This window comes from Simochromis diagramma, unplaced genomic scaffold, assembly GCF_900408965.1.
Source record: "Simochromis diagramma unplaced genomic scaffold, fSimDia1.1 OVJJ01000106.1, whole genome shotgun sequence".
Classification (NCBI taxonomy): domain Eukaryota; kingdom Metazoa; phylum Chordata; class Actinopteri; order Cichliformes; family Cichlidae; genus Simochromis; species Simochromis diagramma.
This window is the reverse complement of record NW_024387121.1, coordinates 1-21,149: the sequence shown is the minus strand read 5'-3', so window position 1 is coordinate 21,149 and position 21,149 is coordinate 1. Positions and strand designations below refer to the sequence as shown.

At 40.9% G+C, this 21,149-nt stretch overlaps 1 protein-coding gene and 2 long non-coding RNA genes across 8 annotated transcripts in view; 1 reads left to right on the top strand and 2 right to left on the bottom strand.

The window, feature by feature from the left end:
• Nucleotides 1-20,286, top strand: part of LOC120743321 (septin-7-like) — a 52,423-nt gene extending 32,137 nt beyond the window's left edge. For 3 of the 6 annotated variants that reach the window (XM_040046924.1, XM_040046923.1, XM_040046928.1), the window contains exons 6-14: nt 4,116-4,233; nt 4,488-4,580; nt 6,872-6,968; nt 8,773-8,784; nt 14,155-14,206; nt 15,212-15,337; nt 18,294-18,429; nt 18,750-18,895; nt 19,378-20,286. In XM_040046924.1, the coding sequence (XP_039902858.1) occupies nt 4,116-4,233; nt 4,488-4,580; nt 6,872-6,968; nt 8,773-8,784; nt 14,155-14,206; nt 15,212-15,337; nt 18,294-18,429; nt 18,750-18,895; nt 19,378-19,417 (820 nt within the window). In that variant the 3' untranslated portion in view covers nt 19,418-20,286. The remainder of the gene's footprint in view (nt 1-4,115; nt 4,234-4,487; nt 4,581-6,871; nt 6,969-8,772; nt 8,785-14,154; nt 14,207-15,211; nt 15,338-18,293; nt 18,430-18,749; nt 18,896-19,377) is intronic. The other 3 variants (XM_040046926.1, XM_040046927.1, XM_040046922.1) reach the window with 1 other exon arrangement.
• On the bottom strand, nt 227-11,551 carry LOC120743324. The gene is made up of 3 exons (XR_005698157.1): nt 11,542-11,551; nt 8,904-8,913; nt 227-577 (listed from the first exon to the last, which is right to left on the bottom strand). It is a non-coding gene; the product is annotated as an uncharacterized LOC120743324 (long non-coding RNA).
• On the bottom strand, nt 16,494-19,715 carry LOC120743323. The gene is made up of 3 exons (XR_005698156.1): nt 19,603-19,715; nt 18,582-19,555; nt 16,494-16,646 (listed from the first exon to the last, which is right to left on the bottom strand). It is a non-coding gene; the product is annotated as an uncharacterized LOC120743323 (long non-coding RNA).
• Nucleotides 20,287-21,149: the final 863 nt, after the last annotated feature.

Genomic DNA, 21,149 nt, shown 5'->3' with positions numbered 1-21,149 from the left:
TACTGCCTCCAACATAAAGAAAACGGTGGATCTTTATGCTTTTCTCCTAACCATCGAGAAACAAGCACTGGTACATGGTTGAGCAAACGACAGGTCATCCTGCAACTGGAGACGCACATTTTGGTTTTCTTTGTTAAACAACTGCTGCAGTTTGTTTATCATCAATAACAGATCAGATTTTAACATGTGAATTTTACAACTCATCATAAATGGTTCTGCCACACCACAGCTTCTTGTATTCTTTGAGCAGTGTTCTAAGTTTAAAGTCAGAGACAAGTCAGTAAATTGTCCACTTCACTGAGAAGATGCATCACTTAATTACGCTTTTACTGTCACCCCAGAGGAATCTGCCTACATTTCCAAGCAGACTCTTTACCACTTTTAAATGATCTGCAACAAGCTCCAGAAGGCCCGTTTCCACACTGCTGCCTCCAAAAGTCACTCACATGTGGCTGTAAAATGTGAAATCCTATAAATCCTGCTTTAGAAGTAAACTGCATACTCATTTCCAGACCTGTCCTCTCTATGATGTTTTAGTTCCCCGGAGTAACTACAAGAGTTCTGACAGTGAGTCCAGCTCATGCTGGTTTGATTAATCGGTCTCAGTGTGTGGGAGATTTCGGATTTTGACTTCACAGAAATGCCCTTCGAGTCTCCTGCTCTAACCAGACACTCTGACTCCAGTGTTATCTGGGGCTGCCTTCACTCCAGCTCTCCTCTGGTGCAGCAGCATTATATCCAAAGCTGTCCTCACTCGCTGAGCCGCCCAGCAGCTGTTTTGCTGGCCTCTTTCATGGGACAACTAATTCAACTCAACACGCAGCAAAAAGCATTTGCAGATATATAAAGTGCTTTCATGTAGACAGTGGTAATCCATTGAGCTGGCAGAATAATAACTGTATTATAGTTTTGAATGCAATGCTAAACTTATTGTGTGCGATTCTATTTTACGTTGAATAGTTTTCCCCAGAAAGGTTAAACTGCATAATGAGCCTTTAACCTGCACATTATACAGGGGGCTATTTAGTATTATACTCCATTAATTTACTATCCGTCCACTGGAACACTGATGTAGTGGGCTGACAGCTAACATTGTAAACAAACTGAGAGAGAAAAGGAAAAATTAATGATTACTGCATTCACGACAGACCCTCAATGTTTGTGATGTGATTAGGAATTTCACATAAGGTATTTCCCAGCTATATTTTGGAAAGGGGGCCTCAGAAGGATCAAGGTTATGGACTCTGTAGCATGAGGAGTGGATTCTAATGGTCACCTTGAATGCATTTCTACTTTGGTAGCCTGGAAGCATTTGGCTTCTCTATTTTAATCTGACTTCTATTGTATGTCATGTACATTGTACAAAAACTATTACAACAGTGTTTATATTGTATACTTAAATGTAAAATGACAACAAAGTAGACTCTGAAGCCATCACAGTGTTTGTTTTGTTGTCCTCATGAGAGGATTGTATTGGACTCTGTTGTTCCGGTCAGTTGTTGGCAGTACTGAGTAGTGGACTTGCTTTCTAAGTAAGTGTTTTCTGGTGTTGCTCACTGAGGAAGAGTAGAGGCTGCAGCAGAGAGGACAAGTGCACATCCTTTAGGATTTTGGCTGAAAATTTGTCCAACATCTCTAACACAAGTCACTGCACCGGCAACTGAGAGTGTCGAGGACTGTTGCCATTTTGAATTTACATTCAGAAAATGGCAAAAAAACAAGAAAATCTTCCACTCCAACAGCTGATAATACAAATGTGGTTTGTTCTGTTAGGACTGACTGTGTGCCCGCACAGCTTGGCATTCAGAGGTGAAGACCCTGTGGCTCCCTGACAGTCACTTGCTGTGGGCTACATGTATTGTACAGTTTTGTGTGGCCCTCTGCTGGTGACCCACTGAACTGCTCTGAACTAAAGAGGCACACTGTGGTATTTTCTGTAGATTCAGTCTTGTGAGTTGATTCCTCATTCATGTGGTGAGTCACACAGCCAAATACAGCTGCTGACCCACTTAAAATAATGTAATGATATTCAACCACAGCTTCATGAACTGACACATCAGCCCCAATGAACTGTATATAATTTACAGGGAGTGCAGAATTATTAGGCAAGTTGTATTTTTGAAGAATAATTTTATTATTGAACAACAACCATGTTCTCAATGAACCCAAAAAACTCATTAATATCAAAGCTGAATGTTTTTGGAAGTAGTTTTTAGTTTGTTTTTAGTTTTAGCTATTTTAGGGGGATATCTGTGTGTGCAGGTGACTATTACGGTGCATAATTATTAGGCAACTTAACAAAAAATAAACATATACCCATTTCAATTATTTATTTTTACCAGTGAAACCAATATAACATCTCCACTTTCACAAATATACATTTCTGACATTCAAAAACAAAACAAAAACAAATCAGCGACCAATATAGCCACCTTTCTTTGCAAGGACACTCAAAAGCCTGCCATCCATGGATTCTGTCAGTGTTTTGATCTGTTCACCATCAACATTGCGTGCAGCAGCAACCACAGCCTCCCAGACACTGTTCAGAGAGGTGTACTGTTTTCCCTCCTTGTAAATCTCACATTTGATGATGGACCACAGGTTCTCAATGGGGTTCAGATCAGGTGAACAAGGAGGCCATGTCATTAGTTTTTCTTCTTTTATACCCTTTCTTGCCAGCCACGCTGTGGAGTACTTGGACGCGTGTGATGGAGCATTGTCCTGCATGAAAATCATGTTTTTCTTGAAGGATGCAGACTTCTTCCTGTACCACTGCTTGAAGAAGGTGTCTTCCAGAAACTGGCAGTAGGACTGGGAGTTGAGCTTGACTCCATCCTCAACCCGAAAAGGCCCCACAAGCTCATCTTTGATGATACCAGCCCAAACCAGTACTCCACCTCCACCTTGCTGGCGTCTGAGTCGGACTGGAGCTCTCTGCCCTTTACCAATCCAGCCACGGGCCCATCCATCTGGCCCATCAAGACTCACTCTCATTTCATCAGTCCATAAAACCTTAGAAAAACCAGTCTTGAGATATTTCTTGGTCCAGTCTTGACGTTTCAGCTTGTGTGTCTTGTTCAGTGGTGGTCGTCTTTCAGCCTTTCTTACCTTGGCCATGTCTCTGAGTATTGCACACCTTGTGCTTTTGGGCACTCCAGTGATGTTGCAGCTCTGAAATATGGCCAAACTGGTGGCAAGTGGCATCTTGGCAGCTGCACGCTTGACTTTTCTCAGTTCATGGGCAGTTATTTTGAGCCTTGGTTTTTCCACACGCTTCTTGCGACCCTGTTGACTATTTTGAATGAAACGCTTGATTGTTCGATGATCACGCTTCAGAAGCTTTGCAATTTTGAGACCGCTGCATCCCTCTGCAAGATATCTCACTATTTTTGACTTTTCTGAGCCTGTCAAGTCCTTCTTTTGACCCATTTTGCCAAAGGAAAGGACGTTGCCTAATAATTATGCACACCTGATATAGCGTGTTGATGTCATTAGACCACACCCCTTCTCATTACAGAGATGCACATCACCTAATATGCTTAATTGGTAGTAGGCTTTCGAGCCTATACAGCTTGGAGTAAGACAACATGCATGAAGAGGATGATGTGGACAAAATACTCATTTGCCTAATAATTCTGCACTCCCTATACAGTTTCATGGATGCTGTATTTTAGCATTTTTTTTCCATCCTCTAGTCTTAGTCCAGGGATAGGGAACATTAGTCCTCGAGAGCCAGTGTCCTGCAGGTTTTAGATCTCACCCTGGGTCACCACACCTGAATCAAATGATTAGTTCATTACCAGACCTCTGGAGAACTTGAAGACATGTTGAGGAGCTAATTTAGCCATTTAAATGAGCTGTGTTGGATCAAGGACACATATAAAACCTGCAGGACACCGGCTCTCGAGGCCTCGAGTTGCCTACCCCTGTCTTAGTCTGTAGATATTCAGCCTCTGAGAGTAAAGAGAAATCCAGCATGCAAAGGGACGAAGCAAATATTTCTCTAACTCAAAGTCTTCAAAGGAAAATGGTTTATTCACTCAGCACATGATGAGCATCCTCGGCCAGTAGCTATCTGTCCTCCTCATGCTTTTCCTTCTCTGTCTCCTCTTCAGCCTAAAACCTCTTGATATAGAATTTATGAAAAGGCTCCATGATAAAGTCAATGTCATACCTCTCATCGCAAAGGCTGACACACTGACGCCTGAGGAGTGCCATCTTTTTAAAAAACAGGTATTTCTGCACATTTGTGTCACATTAAAGGTGCTAACTAAGGCATACTGAGAAACTGAGCTGTTGCATATGTGCCGTCTTTACTTTCTACAAGCAGCACATACAGTGGCATGCACACATTTGGGCCTCCTTCCATTCAGTAATGTTAAACTAAGCAACGTTGTGTATCGTACACCCAATACAAGTTAAGCTAATGTGATATCTTAGCTCTGTGTATGCAGATCTGTTGGTAACTGATCACTTTCTCTCTTCAGATTATGAAAGAGATTCAAGAGCACAAGATTAAAATATACGAGTTTCCAGATGTAGACGAGGATGAGGACAATAAGCTGGTCCGGAAGATCAAGGTAATGAAGGATGCAGTTCTTTTCAAGCTTGACTCAGGGTTTTCCGATTGATCTCCGCAGGGACAACCAAAAGATCGGTGTGTCCTTTGTTCAAGGTCCACATATAGCTGCTGCTATCTCACTTATAAGGCTGATTGTATAACTGATCATCAGATTTAAAGACAGACTGATGAACTTTGGTGACTGTCATGCACATAACTCCCTGACGCAGTCACTGTTGTCATGCATATATGAATATACAGAAAAGGTAAATAAGAAGTGAGATTTCTGGTACCGGATGCTTCCTGGTTTCCATTTGTCATCCAAAAACTGTTGTGTTTGAGCAGACTTTTGTTTCTAAGTGTCAAATGGTCCATGTGGAAAGCAAAACGACAAAAGAGTTTGCTAAAATGCAATTTTGACACCAACAGTTTGTCTGGAAACAGTTTGGCTTTATATTTGCATTATAAACATTTGCCAGCAAGTCTGGAAACACTGACCATTGCCTCCAGACAAATTCAGACACATCAGCAGATGATAGCTAGCCGGTTCCTGCATTGGCTTTTAGATTTTCATTACAGTTTTGCGATACGTTAGCTGACTTTTGGGAAAACGTGTCAACAGAAAATGCATATTAATTATGTAAATGTTAGAAAATAGGTCCTTATGATTTTGCTGATCATTTCTCCACTTTTGACTGATGACGTTGACAAAATGAGATGATATAATGATCACAGTGAAAAAGAATGAAAACTTGACAGAAGTATGAATGTGATGAAGGTGACCACTAAAGCTTCAGTGAGTGTTGATGCTTGCTGTTTGGCGGGAAACGCACCTGACTCGTTACAACAGTTAGATGTGAAGTCACACCAGCTTTAAAGCTAAATTTCACTTATATTCCTTTATGGCAAATTTATTCTCTTTATTTGTAGTAGGGCTGGGCGATATGGCCTAAAATCCATATTGCGATATAATTTGAAGCATGTGCGGTAACGATACATATCGCGATATATTCTTTGCTTCTGTATAACGTATTTTCCACACTATAAGGCACACTTAAAATCCTTTAATTTTCTCAAAAATCAAGAGTGTGCCTTATGTATGAATTCTGGTTGTGCTTACTGACCTCAAACCATTTTGGCGTGCAGAAATCTGTTTAAATAATGTTTTGATGGATTGTCACAGTATTACGGCTGCCGTAGTGAGGAACTTCGCGGAGTAATCTGGGTCCAAAACTCCGTCTTCTTCAGGTCCCAAAGTCAAACGAACACTAAGAGTTAAAAACGGTCTAAATTCTTTCATCTTTAATAAAATCATCAGCGTTGCTGCTTTAGCAGGTGTAACAATTAAGTTTAACATCCATGCATCCATGAAAAGAAGTTATTCAATTTAACGGCGTTAGAAGTTAACAGGAAGTTAGCTTGCTAGTTTCCACCTAAACATGACATGCCATGTTCTGATTGAGAGATTTTTGAAACTAATTCAAACGTACAGCTCTGCTACCACTTCCAACATAAATGAAGACAGAAAACTAAACAGCAGTGACGTTTGTAGGGTTACTGAAGTTGGACTACCTGGTATATAATGTTGTGCTACGTGATTGCTAGCGACACAGCTATGTTAGCATAACATTAGCACAGTGAAGCTAGAGGATGGAGGATGTTCAAAGAGAAGATATAAAACAAAGTTCTAAGCTAATCGACCTTAGTGTTCTCCTTTTTAAAAAATAAGAATCGATAAGAGAATCAATAATGAATCGAATCGTTAAACAGAATCGAAAATGGAATCTGAATCGTGACAATCTTATCAATACCCATCCCTACCCAGCACATCGTTTTCAAACCCCCCACGGTCTTTTTGCTACTCAGGTTAAACAAACCCCAGCAGCTGTCTATTGTATTAAGACATACATGTACACTATTTTTATTAATAGAGATTTCACTACTGAGGTTAAACATGATATATATAAGTCACTTAGATCACTTCTAAATGTTAATGTTTGGTTTATTTCAGTGTTTTATTTGTTCCTGAGTAAATTGGTTTGGCTGTGATTAAAGTTAAGCTTCATAACATATTAATCACAGTTAAATTAAGAGGGGACGGCAGTAAAAACTCCGGACCTGTGACATCATCAAGTACGCTGGTGTTCCAATTGTACAAATCGCGAGTCCGTGCTCGCGTTCTCGGCAAGTCCGTACTCCCGTGCGGTCTCAGCAAGTCCAGTCTCGCCGAGAACGCAAGTACGTACTTGCCTACTTAGAATTGAGAAAGGGCCCTGAACTAAAACAATGCTCAACTTGTTTGTTCTCCAGGAAAAAATGCCGCTGGCAGTGGTTGGCAGCAATGTCGTTATTGAAGTGAACGGCAAGAAGGTCAGAGGTCGTCAGTACCCATGGGGTGTGGCAGAAGGTAGGTTGACTCGGATCCTGTGCTGGAAAGCAAGTTTTCATTCCTGTAGCCAAACCGGAAATCTGTAAAATGACCTAGAAAACAAATGTAGGCCCTTGAAACCTTTTATGATTTGCAGCAATGACGATTATTTTCATCTCTCATCTGGTTTTAAGAGTTGCTGTATGTCACTGCACTTTGGTCAGACAATGACTGATGTGAGAAAGAAGGCTGGAGCATGGTGTTTGAAGGTTGATGGTGTTTGAGAGCGTCCAGCAATAACAGTGTTCTCTATTTTTGGAATGGATGAAGCATGATATTTCTGAGTGTGGAACACGGTGCATGTTCTCCACAACAACCCCCTGTACCCACTCAGTGTGTTAACTACCAGCTAACACAACGACTTGTCAAAATGTAAACAAGGAAATCTGTTCATAAATGATCAAATGCAACCCATAAAAGACAAAATATCACGTTGTGTAATGTGAAAATTTCTTAGAGGTCTTTCTTAAAAGCCTTTGCCTTTCTAAGAACTTTGCTAATCACTAAAGCTCTTGTTTCCACCTCCTGCAAACTATAAATAAAATAATAGTACCTTTTGTGAGCTGAAAGGAACCCTGTGGCATTGATCAAACTGACACACAAACAAGATCCCTCCCAACCCAGTTAGAGTAGACTTGAGACCTAGTCAGGTTTGGGTCTTTTGTACCTGAGAATCAGCTGGAATCTTCAAGACTCAGTGGATGAAGTTGGTCCTAGAGGTTAAGTCTAAGTTGGGGGCCATTGAGTAGCCAAAACGCCTCCAATAAGATGAGACCTGTTTGTCAACAGCAGTATTAACTAGCTCTAATGAAGATTTTTCACCATTCATAGAAGACATTATATCGTCAATTAACCTACCAATGGGAAGTGCCTGGGAGATCAGCAAAAAGTGTGTTCACTGCCAACCCTTGGACCTTGCTCAAACCACGGCTTTGCTTCATCAGACACAACAACAAGTCCACATATAGCCACATTCTGACCACACGTTGCTCTGGAGTCTAAGAACTTTTTCTACTTGTTTTTCCACCAGAGGAACCAGTTTGTTGTTGTTTTTTTCCCCACTAGAGTCTAATTGTTCTTAGAGTTGTACTTTCCAAAACCCTAGGGATAAAACTGGGACTTTTATATTCTCTGTCATTGCAAACAACTCCTGTAGATTGAACGGCAATGAAGTCCAGGTCCTGTTAAGCATTTATGTAGAAGTGAAGGTTTGGGCTGTCTTTAATACATCAATTATAATTTGGTTTTGCAGGGTTTTAAACTCTGATTAATACATTGTTAATACAAGACTTTGTACACTACCCCCAGAACTGCCTATACATGAAGTCACACATACTGCCAGGACTGTGTGAATGTACTTGAATCTGTTGGGATCCCAATTACATTTTGACAAGTAAAAGGTTATCTGGTTGGTTGTTTCTACATTCTTACCTTGTACACCTACCTCTCCTCCCTTCAGTACACACACAAAACCACAACTCCTTTTGCTAGTGTTAGACCCCATAGGGATTCTGGAAAAGGAGGAATAGGTGTAATTTGGGGTGTCACCGATAGCCGCAATGAACTCTTCTTGCTCTTACTGGCTTGTTCACTTTGATTTGTGTTCTGGAAGGTAATTTGCTGTACATATATCTTTCTCACTATATATATTTATATATAAAGTAATATACAGTTTTATTCTCTGTGGTTGACCGTTTATCAGTCTTTCACTATTTCATTCTTTTCTCTCTTTTTTTCTTTTCTTTTTTTTTTTTCTTTGTCTATTCTGTTCCATGACTGACAGAGGGCATTTTTGGTAAACAAAGCCATCTTTCACTTTATTTCAGCCTCATTTTTCTCCCCCACTCTTCCTTCCCTAAAGTATATCCCCTCCTCCCTCCTGCCAGTATCTGCCCATTCCTCCTTTCCTTCCACTTTTCTGTTGCTGTGCTCTCTCATCATTAGGCTGATGGTCAAACCAATTCTCTAATCAGACTTGGGCTTTCTTAATATCTTCCAAACACTCACCTTATTTTGAAAGCACAAAAAGAAATGTTGACAATTATTTTGAAACGCCCACCAAACACATTCATGTGTTCCTGGTAGACTCTCGCCCCTACGCTCTTTGTTAATACTTAGTCTGAATTAGCCTCTAGAAAAAGCAACCTGGTTCTTGATAGAAACTTAGAGATACCCACTTAAAGAATCTGTAAGACATTCATATCAGACCCTACAGTGAGCCAATTATATGAACTAACACATTTACAGTTTTAGGGTTTCTTGGTATTTGGAACCCCCCAAAAATCTGAGAACATTGTCGAGGAAAGAATTAAAACTAAATATCTCACTCACTCACTCACCTTATCATTCAACAGATCAGGAATGTTTCTAATGTTAACTTCTGGGCAGTGTAATGAAGGAGAAGGATGACACCAACAGTGCTTGTTTCACTCAAACATTTTGAGTGGGAAATCTACAAGAGGGTTATACAAGCACCTGCGATCTAGAATGTCCACTAGCAAAATAATGGCCAACAAGCAGATTGCTTTAAACACAAAATAATTGAGACCGGGGGCATCAAATATAAGGCTTGGGGGGCCAGAATCAGCCTGGCAAAGACTCCATTCCCACCAATTGGATGGCTTTGGAAAATGTAAAGAAAGACTTAAATGTTGGACGTATCTGCATTTTCACAAGTCTTGCAGCTTTTTCTATTGATAACAGTCTCCCCAATGGCCACTAACAAAACACAGAAACTGGAGTTTCATCGGTCCGGTCAACATAAGCCCAAAGTTGGCTGCATGTGGCCCACAATGTAAAATGATTTTGAAATTCTTGATCCAGACTGACTTAAGTCAGATGAGCAAGGCTACATAAGCCTTATTATGTCACTTCCTTTGAGTGTTCATAATCATGCTGTATGCTAGTTATTAACATGGGGCAAGAGGTCTAGTGATCTACCAGGGAGTCACATGACTGATTATTTATGTTATCTGATCTCAGAATTTGAAATCCAACTTTAAAAATGGAACATAATTTAAATTAATTACTACTTAAATCATTGTGATATTTTTGACTATATATTGTATCCATTAATCAGTTGTTGTTGTCCCAACATAATTACTAAAATCTGGGAACAGTGTGACATTTAGCAAGTTAAGAAACACAAACGGTGAGATGATTGGGCTCATTTTGAAAAGATTATGCTTACCCAGGTTCTCTAAACCACTTTATTTGCAATCAGGCTCAAATAAGTATACCTGACTTTAAAATATGCTGAACCAAAGTCGGGTATGCACTATGAAGGCAAAAGATGACCTGCTTAAAGGCTGCACAACAAGGTCTTTGGTCGTGGCTCAGAAGTGATAGTCCTGCATTGTGCGATGTGATGGCCTTGGGCCCTTGGCCTAGCAAATCCGACAGTGTTTAATTTTTAAGATTGCCATATCGCAGTTTGGCTGCTGGCATAACCTATTTACATCCATAACAAAGAAGCATTAAATGAGATGCTAATTAGTAAGACTGTTGTGGGGAAAACATAACAAACCCAAACAGAACAGATGGAGCAACACGTGCAAAACCAAATGTCTGGGATGCCAACTTTAGTTGAGTTAGCAGACGTTTTCGGTTTTCTGCACCCTCCAGCCGTCGTGGCCTGGCAGCATGGGGCTGCAGTGCTTAGCACTGTCACGTCACAGCAAAAATGTCCTGGATTCAAATCCACCAGCTGGCTGAGGCCTTCCTGTATAGTTTGCATGTTCTCCTCATGCCTTAATGGGGTCTGTGTGAGTGCCTCAGCTTCCTCGCATAGTCCAGAGACAGCATAAATCATCTGTGGGTGTGACTTTAAGTGTGAATGCTTGTCTGTCTCTGTGTATTAGCCTGAGACAGACTGGTAACTTCTCCAATATGTACCCCCTCTCTCACCCTATGAAATCTGAGATGGACTCCAGTCCAAGTGTAATCCTGAACTGGAAAAGTGGCGGAAAATGGATGAATGGCATCAAAGCCTATGATTTACTAGGTATTATAATTGTATAGGCTACATAATTGACATTGCACTCTAGTTAACCTAGGTCTAGTGGACCTATACTGCACAGTTTGGTTTGCAATAAACTTACAGATTTCTGAAATCTCAAACCCTGAGCCTTGAAAAAATGTGAAGATGTGATTAAGGTCTGGTTCCAAATGAATTCTGAAACCAAGCAGACAAAGTCCAGGACTTTCTGCTGTGGTAAAGGTGTGAATTCTAAACCGAAACTATGGTTAAGTATTGGAGTCAGCTTCCTTGGAACTGTTAAGGTTATCTTATCGTCAATTAATGTCAGTGTAAATCGTGTGGTAACCAGCAATGGTAACACACAGATTCATTCCAAAGCAGCTTCGGCTCCAGGCTAAGGACATTGTTCATTAAGTCAATGAAAAGCATTTTTAGGTTCAGTATAATGCAAACAGGGCATTTTTCTTTCTCCCATACAAGCTAAACGTTACATTGAAAACACTCTGCTAGGAGTAAATGTTAGAAACCACAGGTTTAAAGCTCATATGACTGACTGCTTGTGTTTCTTACGACACAAAGTTCCTTTTTTAAAAGATACTCATATGTTCCCAGATCCCACTCTACTCCAAATATTGACCAGGCTATTGGTCAAAGTAACCACAACCTACTTTATGATGCATTTAAAGATATTTCCTCTCAATTTCCTTTCAAATCTACCAGCAGATGTAAAGCTTTGTCCCAGGTCTGATGCTGTGAATAGTCATGGAGAAAACTAGAGGCTGTTTGGTGCTGAAGCTCCAGCTGTAATCGAAACATCACTCTAACACTGTGGTTTCCGTCTTTGCTCCGATGGTGTCAAACAAACTGCTGAGTCTTCACCACAAGGTTCCTTTCGCTGAGAGATGAAATGGCTGGTGTGGGCTGAGGATTGTCTGCAGGCCTTATTGTATCATCGGAACAAGGACTGGGAGCCACCATCCTAACACATTGCTTATAGGTTCATGAGCAGATAATAGAGAGTTAGAAATTTGCAGAAGGGCATGTAGCAGCTTATTTAAGTCATTAAGGTAACATGTGGCTTGGTATCATGAACTCTCACTCATTAGCGTACTTGGAATTTTAATCTAAGGCTGTGAACGTGTTTGCACACACTCTTAATGCATGTTGGAGATTAAAGGTTGTTTGCTCTTGTTTCATTAAGCCAATGCAGTTCATCATCATGGCCTAAATAAACACTCCAATTAGACAGAGCACTCAGGCTCAAAATACCTGATGCACTGTTAACATCCATCATATTCTGATTGACTAATAAAGAACAAAAATTACACGAATTATCATAAAAATCTACAATATGCATCAGGTGTTTTCTGCCATTCATCAATAATAAAACGAATCAATTGCAATTGTTTTATATTTTTTTCCTATGACCTTTGATCCCACGTAGCTCCTCTACTTGTCCCCTCTCTGAGACTTGCGCCCCCAACTGGTCACGCAGAGAACTTCATATAACACCCTACTCCTTCCAACCGCCACACTCCCTCTACAAGCCCTGCGCTCTTTAGCCAGTCAGCTTGGACACATGCAGGTTTTGGTGTTGATCAGGGCCAAATCTGGGCCAAAAAGCAGGCCTGTTATGGGCCAAGTGTGAGCCGTAAACCCAGCTGCTCCAGACCCAGATTTAGCCCCCTGCTGGGCGCAGACAGTAACTGAAAAACCGTACCCCTCCCCTCCGTCAGAGCTCCCTCCTCTAGAAGAGACAGGAGGTCAATGGCTGGCTTGGGAGGCCAAGAGGCGGGACTGCTTAAGTTTCATCAATGGTAAGGTGTCCTCCTTGTTCACTCCCCTGATGATGATTGACTGCGAAGTGGGGTGAAGGCGAGCCAATAAAGGAGCAACACGTTTGATGAAGAGGAGGCTTGGAGATCTACCATATACATCTTCAGCAGCAGTTTATCTGCAGTCCTTTTCCAGAATCCCATCTGACCTCGTAACCTTGTCTTTTGTTGTTGAGCTGAAACTCACAGTCATCTAACTGTACCATGTCGAAATGACATCACTTATGTTTGCTGTTTTTGACCAGGGGCTGTAGTTTGTTCTAGCTGCGTGGTGTCTCTGGGTCCGTTTGTAAAAGGCTGTGGTCAGATAGGAGGCAGACTAAATGTGAAGATGCCTGTTCGTAGTGATGTACCCACAGAGAGTTAACACTAAATCCTGTATATTTGGCGTCTTTCAGATTATTTCTTTGGTTTGCAGGATTACTCTTGCAGTTCGCTCTCATAGCCCCATCTCACTTCCAGCCGCAGCAGCAGAGATGAAGCTTTGAGTGCTGATGATTTGCTAATCACTTAGACGTAAGACTTTAGGGTTAAACAGAGTGTCTGTGTCTCAGATAAAGCCCACTACAGGTCCCAGGATGGTGGGCTCATAACGTTCAGAGGTTTCTCCACACTTTCCAATCTCCGTGATTGCCGTCTTCAGTACGGAGCAGAAAGGGACAAAGTAGCAGTCAGTACGAGGCGGTAGCACCTACCCACTGCTAGGTAGTTAATAGTGGGGAAAAAATGTAAAAGCAAAATTTTCAGGCATTAAATTTGCAGATAAGTACAGAGTATGTGATGTGGAAGTATCTGAAGTTGGAGCATCTACATCCTATGTGATCATGGCCTGATATCTTCCCACCCTTTGTTTTTTTTTGTTTTGTTTTTTAAATCAGTCTGCCACTTCTACTGATACTTTACCACACCTTTTTTTTTCTCCCCCTTTTAAACCGAGTACACCTGAAAATACCTCGCTGTCCGTGTACCCCTCCCTCTGTAACCGCTGGGTGAATGAACTTTACAACATGTTGCATCTGTTTGTGTGTATTTGTATTAATAGTTTTAATCTTTTTTTCACTGTATCACTGTACTGAATATGTTTGATATAATAACACACTTAATTTGATGACATTCTGCTGGGACTGCTTCTGTATCATCATATCAGGGTGACAGCTGATTACTCAGTTACTCAGCAGTTAGACAGCCATGGAGTGTAAAAATATGTAGATAATGATGCTTGAGATTCATTTCTAGCTTAAGACATGGTGATAATTACTGTGATTGTTACAGTGAGAACTCTTCATTTGTAATGATTCTGATCTTTGTCTCTCTCTCCCTCTGTTTTCCTCTCACTTCCCGTGTGTTTCAGTCGAGAATGGGGAACACTGCGACTTCACTGTGCTGCGCAACATGCTGATCAGGTGCACAATTTACTCCCCAGATTCACTTTGATAAATGCAATGTTTTATAGAGTTTGTAAGATCCACAGTGGCCACTAGAAGCCAGAATTATCCTCTGACTCTACTTTAGACTGGATATAGACTGGATCAGCTGTGTGGATGTAGCAACTGTTTAAATATCTTTCTGCAGCTTCTCCTGGTGTGTGAATGAAGAGATCTGCAGTTTGTGTAAATTTGAAACTTATTCGGTGATCTAATTTTTCATTACACCTTAACCAGAGTTATCTACATTTTACAATTTAAAGCCATTTATTAAAAAAAAGGTTTTACAGCCAGGTGCTGGTACTCAAATGCACTTAATTAAGTCATCAGCAAATGTGAGCACCTCTATAAAAGCAGAAGTTTTGGTAGGTTGCTGGTCTTGAGAATTCGCGTGTACTGAATAATGCCACAGTCTTCTCGCGAGTCGATGTCCCAGCAAATTCAGCCCAAGCTCAGACTGTGCAATACTCGGAGAAACTAGAGAAACAGGAGTGCTATCTCAATATACAGGCCTCAGTTAGAAAGTTAAACGTTAAAGTTCATTACAGTACAATTGGGGAAAAGACCGAACAAGTACGATTTGTGTTGTCAGGAGACAACCTTTTTGCTCTAGAAAGAGCGTGGCAGTACGGCTTAGACTTCTGTATAATTCACAGCGACACCTTTAGCAAAAACCAAACGGTGTGTCGGCACAAACACCTCATACCAACCGTCAGCACGGTGGTGGAGGGCTGATGATTTGGGCTTCATCGAGTTGTCAATGATCTGTATACCAAAGTGTTCCAGAGTCTGCCTGACAGCTGAAGCTTGGCCTAAATTGAGTCATATATCAGGAAATGATCCCAAGTTCAGCACCAAATCTACAACAGAATGCTATAGTGGTTCAAAGCACAGGATGACATAGTCCTGCAAAAAAAAAATTTCAGTTTGATCTCTTTATATTTAAGACGTCTCTTTTCTTTTTTGCCCCTCCCCCTTCCATAGGACCCATATGCAGGATCTGAAGGACGTCACCAACAACGTCCACTACGAGAACTACCGCAGTAAGAAACTTGCTGCTGTCACGTGTAATGGTGTGGACACCTCCAAGACCAAGGGACAGCTCACCAAGTAAGGCCCAGCCAGAAACAGACCATCAGTCTGTAAGGGCCAGTGTTGGGACTAACGCTTTATTAAGTAACGCGTTGCAGTAACTACGTTATTATTGTGGTAACGAGCACGGTAACTAGTTATTATGCCAAAATCAGGAACACGTTAATCGTTACGGGGATTTAGATAGGTGGCTATCGCTGAGCTTCCACAAATTCAGTAACATTAGCAAGTGGAGGAGAGACCCGAGTGTCAGGTGAACTGAACTTCAGGTAAGAAGTTATGACCTGCAGTCTATCTGGGTCAGATATAAACCAAGTTAAGGTGGAGTTTATTTTCGTTATGCTGACTTTTTCGTACTGCGTACTAGCTAGCATGACGGAGTTTCTATACAGCTGTTCATCAGAGCTGAACAGGTGATGGAGGAACAGGTTTACCTTTTAGGTGACATGAATGAGTTGAAGGGAAGTTATGAACTGTTTCTGAGAGACAAATAACCCCAGGATCCTTTTTTATGTAGCTGACAGCTGGTAACTGTGCAGGGGCGGGTCTAGCAAAGTGTTGCCAGGGGGCCAGGTAGGGCATTAACAGGGAGAGGGGGGCACAAAGAAATACTTTTCTTTCTCATTTAAAATGTCTCGCTTTTAAAAAATAATTATCTGAATCTTACAACAAACGATTGATAGATTGATACATATATACCATCAGAACAGTGTACATCACTGTCACAACAGCGTTTGTTTTCATTCAAAGGCTTTATGAGTTTTACTATAATGGTGGGCCGGTCTCTAGTCAAAATGCCCGGGCCAATTTTTTTTGTCCCAGTCCAGCTCTGTATGCAGCTCATCTGCAGTCTGGTGTTACCTACATCTTCCTATTCAGAAGGCAGAATTTCCGAGTTCTGAGGACAATCAAAAACACCGCGACTGCAGTTTTCCTGTTGGATGTAAAAGGTGCACATGACGCTGTGACGTAGGCTAGAATCATGGCGGCGGTCCAGGCGTGGGATTTCTCTCGTGGAAATGTGCACATTATCTTTTCCTTTCTATTGGTAGGTGGCACAGTGCACTTGTGGCAAGTAAGCAAGCTAGAAGACTGGCAAAGTTATGGAAGCAACACATTAACAAGAGAATTCTGAGTAAAACCAAAGTTACTTTCCCTAGTAACTAGTTACTTTGAAAGTAACGAGTAACTTGAATTAACTGAGTTACTTTTGATAGAAGTAACTAGTAATGTAACTAAGTTACTAATTTAAAGTAACTTACCCAACACTGGTAAGGGCACAGAGCAAACTGCTACAGATGTGGAAGCAGCTGTTGTCACAGTAATTCTGTATATGATAGGAACAGAAAGAAAGTATATCTTTACCTTTTATCATTATTACTCCAGCATAAAGAGTCTCAGGCTAATAACTCAAGAGAAACTAAATTGGCTTCATTTGTCTTTGCTCTTTGTTTCATAAAAATTCATTAGTCATGCACAGAAGTGCAGCAGCTTCTCTGCGAGTGGAGGAGTTTACTGCTCTGAGGGCTGAAGAACAACATTAAACAACATCAGGGCCCTATTTCAGAAAGCAGGTTTAGAAAACTCAGAGTGAAAAACGATACTCAGGGTTGAGTAACCCCGAACTGTCCAACTCGGAATATTCGGTTTCAGAAAGGCTGATAACAATTAGTTCAATCAACGCGGAGTTGCTTTAACCCCAAATTAAGCGCGCGCACGAGGATACATAAAGCCCTGATTAGTGGAGCACAGATTAAGCGAGTCACCATGGAGACGGAGGGAAAGAAGGTGCGGTCAATGTATTTTACAGCGCTTGAGGCCGAAATTCTGATGGCAGCATATGCGCATATGCCAATAACATGCAAATTTTGCGGAAGAAAAGTAACACAGCCTCAGCTGCGAAAGAAAGGGAGCATGCATGGCAAAACATAGCCGACAGAGTCAATGCGTGAGTGTTAATTTAAACATTGATCTAGGGATTTCCACCCATTTAACACGTTATTTTATTATATTTCATTTTATTTTTTATTTCATACATTTTATTTTGTGATGTGATTTGAGCGCAGGTGCAACCCAACAGGCCCCAAACGTTCCTGGCAGCAAGTAAAAATGAAATATAAAAATATAGTCCAAACAGGTAAGGTGTAATTGTATTATGAGCCATAGTGCTTGGTCTGTTTGTCCGATGTAAATCAATTGCAGTTAGAGGCTACATTAATTTCCCCTCTGTAAGCACTTATTGAAATTATCTGAGCACATTACAAGTACATATTTGCTTACTCTGTATGCTCAAATGTGACCCGTTATAGCCAACAGAAAAAAAGCGGAGGCCCGAAAAACAGGTGGGGGTCCTCCACCACCACCACTCACAGAGGCTGAGCAGTTGGCTTCCACATTTGTGATAATGTTGGCAGCATCACATATGATCTTCACAGTGCAGAGAACACAAATTAGCATCCATTACTATAATGAAATAATTTGTTAGTTTGAAATGCTACAGGGAGCTATGTACCTGTACATTAATGCTGTGGAAAGACTTCCTGTTCACATAGTCTCCTTCATTTACTGAAGGAGCAATGATTGGAATGTGAGTGCCATCTATACAGCAAATGGTATACAGGAAATGATAAAATGTCCAAACGCGCTCTAATCACTCTCTCCCGGCGGAGAATTTGGGCTTCAACATCTACTGGCTCTTCAAGGAAGGAGCACGCCATGTCTGACACTTCCTACAGTCAGGTTTCCGACAAAGAGGCGGAGAACGTCAGGGTTAGTTGAAGTAAACCTGCTAGGGGGCAGGTTAGCTTCACGGAGTGTGTCGTCATAGTAACTCACTCAGAATTAATCTAAACTCGCTTTGTGAAACCGAAAACCCAGAGTTTTCGTTAACTCAGGGTATACTTACTCAGAGTTTGCACTAAACCTGGCTTTCTGAAACAGGGCCCTGGCCTCTAACCTCTTTCTGTTTCTGCAGGAGTCCCCTGGCTCAGATGGAGGAGGAGCGCAGGGAGCATGTGATGAAAATGAAGAAGATGGAGGCAGAAATGGAACAGGTGTTTGAGATGAAGGTTAAGGAGAAGAAGCAGAAACTGAAGGACTCAGAGGCTGAGGTTAGTTTGAGAAACCATGTACACATAACTACATAATTGTATTATTATTATTACTTGCATTCTTAAAACTTTCTAGTAGGTTTATATCATTTATAACATGACCAATTAGCATTCTTGATTGTGATTGGCTGACCGTTGTAAATTGTTATTACCTGGGTGTTTACTACACTAGTGCTGAGAGCTCAGTGCTCTGCAGCTCACTTGGATCTTTTTCTTGAGCCTCCTGTGACAGCTGTGATCGACTCTTTCCATCCTGGAGCTTTAGTAGCTACAGTCGCTCATTTTCCTTTCCCGTCTCTGTCAAATGTTTCGACCTTCAGCTGGAGCGACGCCACGAACAGATGAAGAGGAACCTGGAGGCGCAGTACAAAGAGCTGGAGGAGAAGAGGCGAGTGTTTGAGGAGGAGAAGGCCAACTGGGAGGCTCAGCAGAGAATCCTCGAGCAGCAGAAGCTGGACGCATCCAAGTGAGTAACACTCACATCTGACCCGACACAGTCACCGAAGGTTAACGCTCTGAGCCACGTCTTTTTAGTCCAGCGATCACAGATCATGTGGTCTGGTCTTGCAACATTACAGATTGTGTATTTGATTATTGAACCACACTTGAAATCTTGCTTATTTAATTTATGGATTCTTACTCCAAAAAAGCAGCACTTGAACTTTAAAGCTTAAGTTTTTTAGTTCAGTGTTATATAAAAGTATTGAGGCTTTTAATTTTTTTTTAATGCTGGACACAGACAAATTCATTAGAACAAATGTGGAGTTAGTTTTACTAGTTTTAGGCCTCTTCATTATTCACAGACATTTAAAATAAAAATCAAACAAAATGGAAAATGGAGAGAAATAATTAAACAAATATGGCATATCCACATTTCACTAATAAAGTCTGAATCCTGCATTTTTGTTTCCGTTGACTTGATCTCCTGTTCTTGTTCTCTCCTCACAGGACGATGGAGAAGAACAAGAAGAAAGGAAAGATCTTCTGAAGAGAGACGCGACTGCTCGCTCCGGTTTTACAAACTTGTTTCCTTTGATCCTGTCTGAAGTTCACATTGTAACGTGGTTCTCAGAACACACAACAGAACATAACAAATGGCATAACAACTCTCTGTGGAAGCCATTTACTTACACACACACACACACACACACACACACACACACACACACACACACACACACACACACACACACACACACACAACAGCTCACGCGCTCGTCTCTCTGCAGGGTTTTACTGTATCTCTTAAAACCTGTCTGTTTCCATGGGGAATGCATGTGTTTGTGAAATTCTATTTTCCTATATTTCCTGACAAGGAGAAGTTTGAGTTCCTCTGAGTTTTCAGTGCGGCGTTAACACATGGCAGGGACCATGCATAGCCATCGTTCACAAGTAGTAGTTGTATGTTCGCTAAGTATTCATAGATCTGCAGATATACCAACTCTTTCTTTTACTGTTCTAAAGATTTAACAGGCGTGTGCACACTAAAGCTGTGAGGAGAAGGTAAAGTGTACGTGAGGGAAGGCAACCGAATGATTCTGGGTCTGAGGAGAGAGGTCAGGTGGAGCGGAGGCCCGGTCTCACCGCAAACTGCCAAAAACTAAACGGGTAATGCTAGCATAGCGTTCAAGCTAACATGCTTGACTGCCTGAAAACGTCCCGGCAGCATTTTACTGAAATACTGGCTCGTTCTCATGTGCCGTTCAGTAAAGACAGTGTGAAGGTGAACTGTGATTGTTAGGTACCTGTTAACATTAGGAGCTGTTTGAAATCATCTCCCATCACTAAATACATGTTTTAAATAATATTTTAGTAAAAGTGCTTCTCAGACTTTTCTCATTAGCAAATTCAGCCCTGCAATAAAATTACTTGGTCCAATAAAAAAATAAATAAAAAAATCTTAGAATAAAAGCGTAGGTTTTTTAGCTTTTAAGTAAAAATAAAACGATGCAGAGTTGGTTTACATTCCAGAGCTCGTTCACTTGTTAGCAATTACATGTTTTAAGTTAAAGAACTTTATCTCGTCAGACACACAAAACGAGCAAAACACACATTTTTAACATTAGCAAATGCATCTGAGTAATGTAGAAATTACAAATTAAAACTAATCTATTAAAATTTGCCTCCTGTACTTTGAATAGCTTTATTAGTAAATACACTTTTCTCCTGTTCCAAATGCATCTTTTAATACTTCTTGTTTTCTTTTAAGTCACCCAAAAAAAGTCATTTTGAGGTCATTTAGCAGTGTTATTATATATTCAGTGACCTATAAACATAAAGGCCGCTCTCCTTTGTGACAGAAAACTTAAATATCTGTTAACCGCTTCCTAGCAAAAACTGCTCTCTATTTTGGACTCTGTACCTTCTTCAAAATTTTAGTGTCCAGGTACAAATACAGAGATTTATTTTGAAAGATTTGCCAGATTTGTGGCTGTCGGTGGACCGGGCCTTCAGATTGGATGCTGCTGTAAGAGTTTCTTTACTAAATGTTTTGTCTGAGGACGTGCTCGGATCTAAAGTTTGCAGTCTGGAGGGGAGGAAGTAATGTGTGTCACAGCAGCCAAGATATCGTCATTGCAGTTTGTGTGTTAACTATTTTTGAATAAACCACAATATGCAAAAAGCCTGATCGGTGTCTGAAAACTTTACAGGTTACAGTGCTAATAAAGATGTTTTATATTGTAACGTGAGTGATGGATGTTGTCTTAGACCCGAAACCT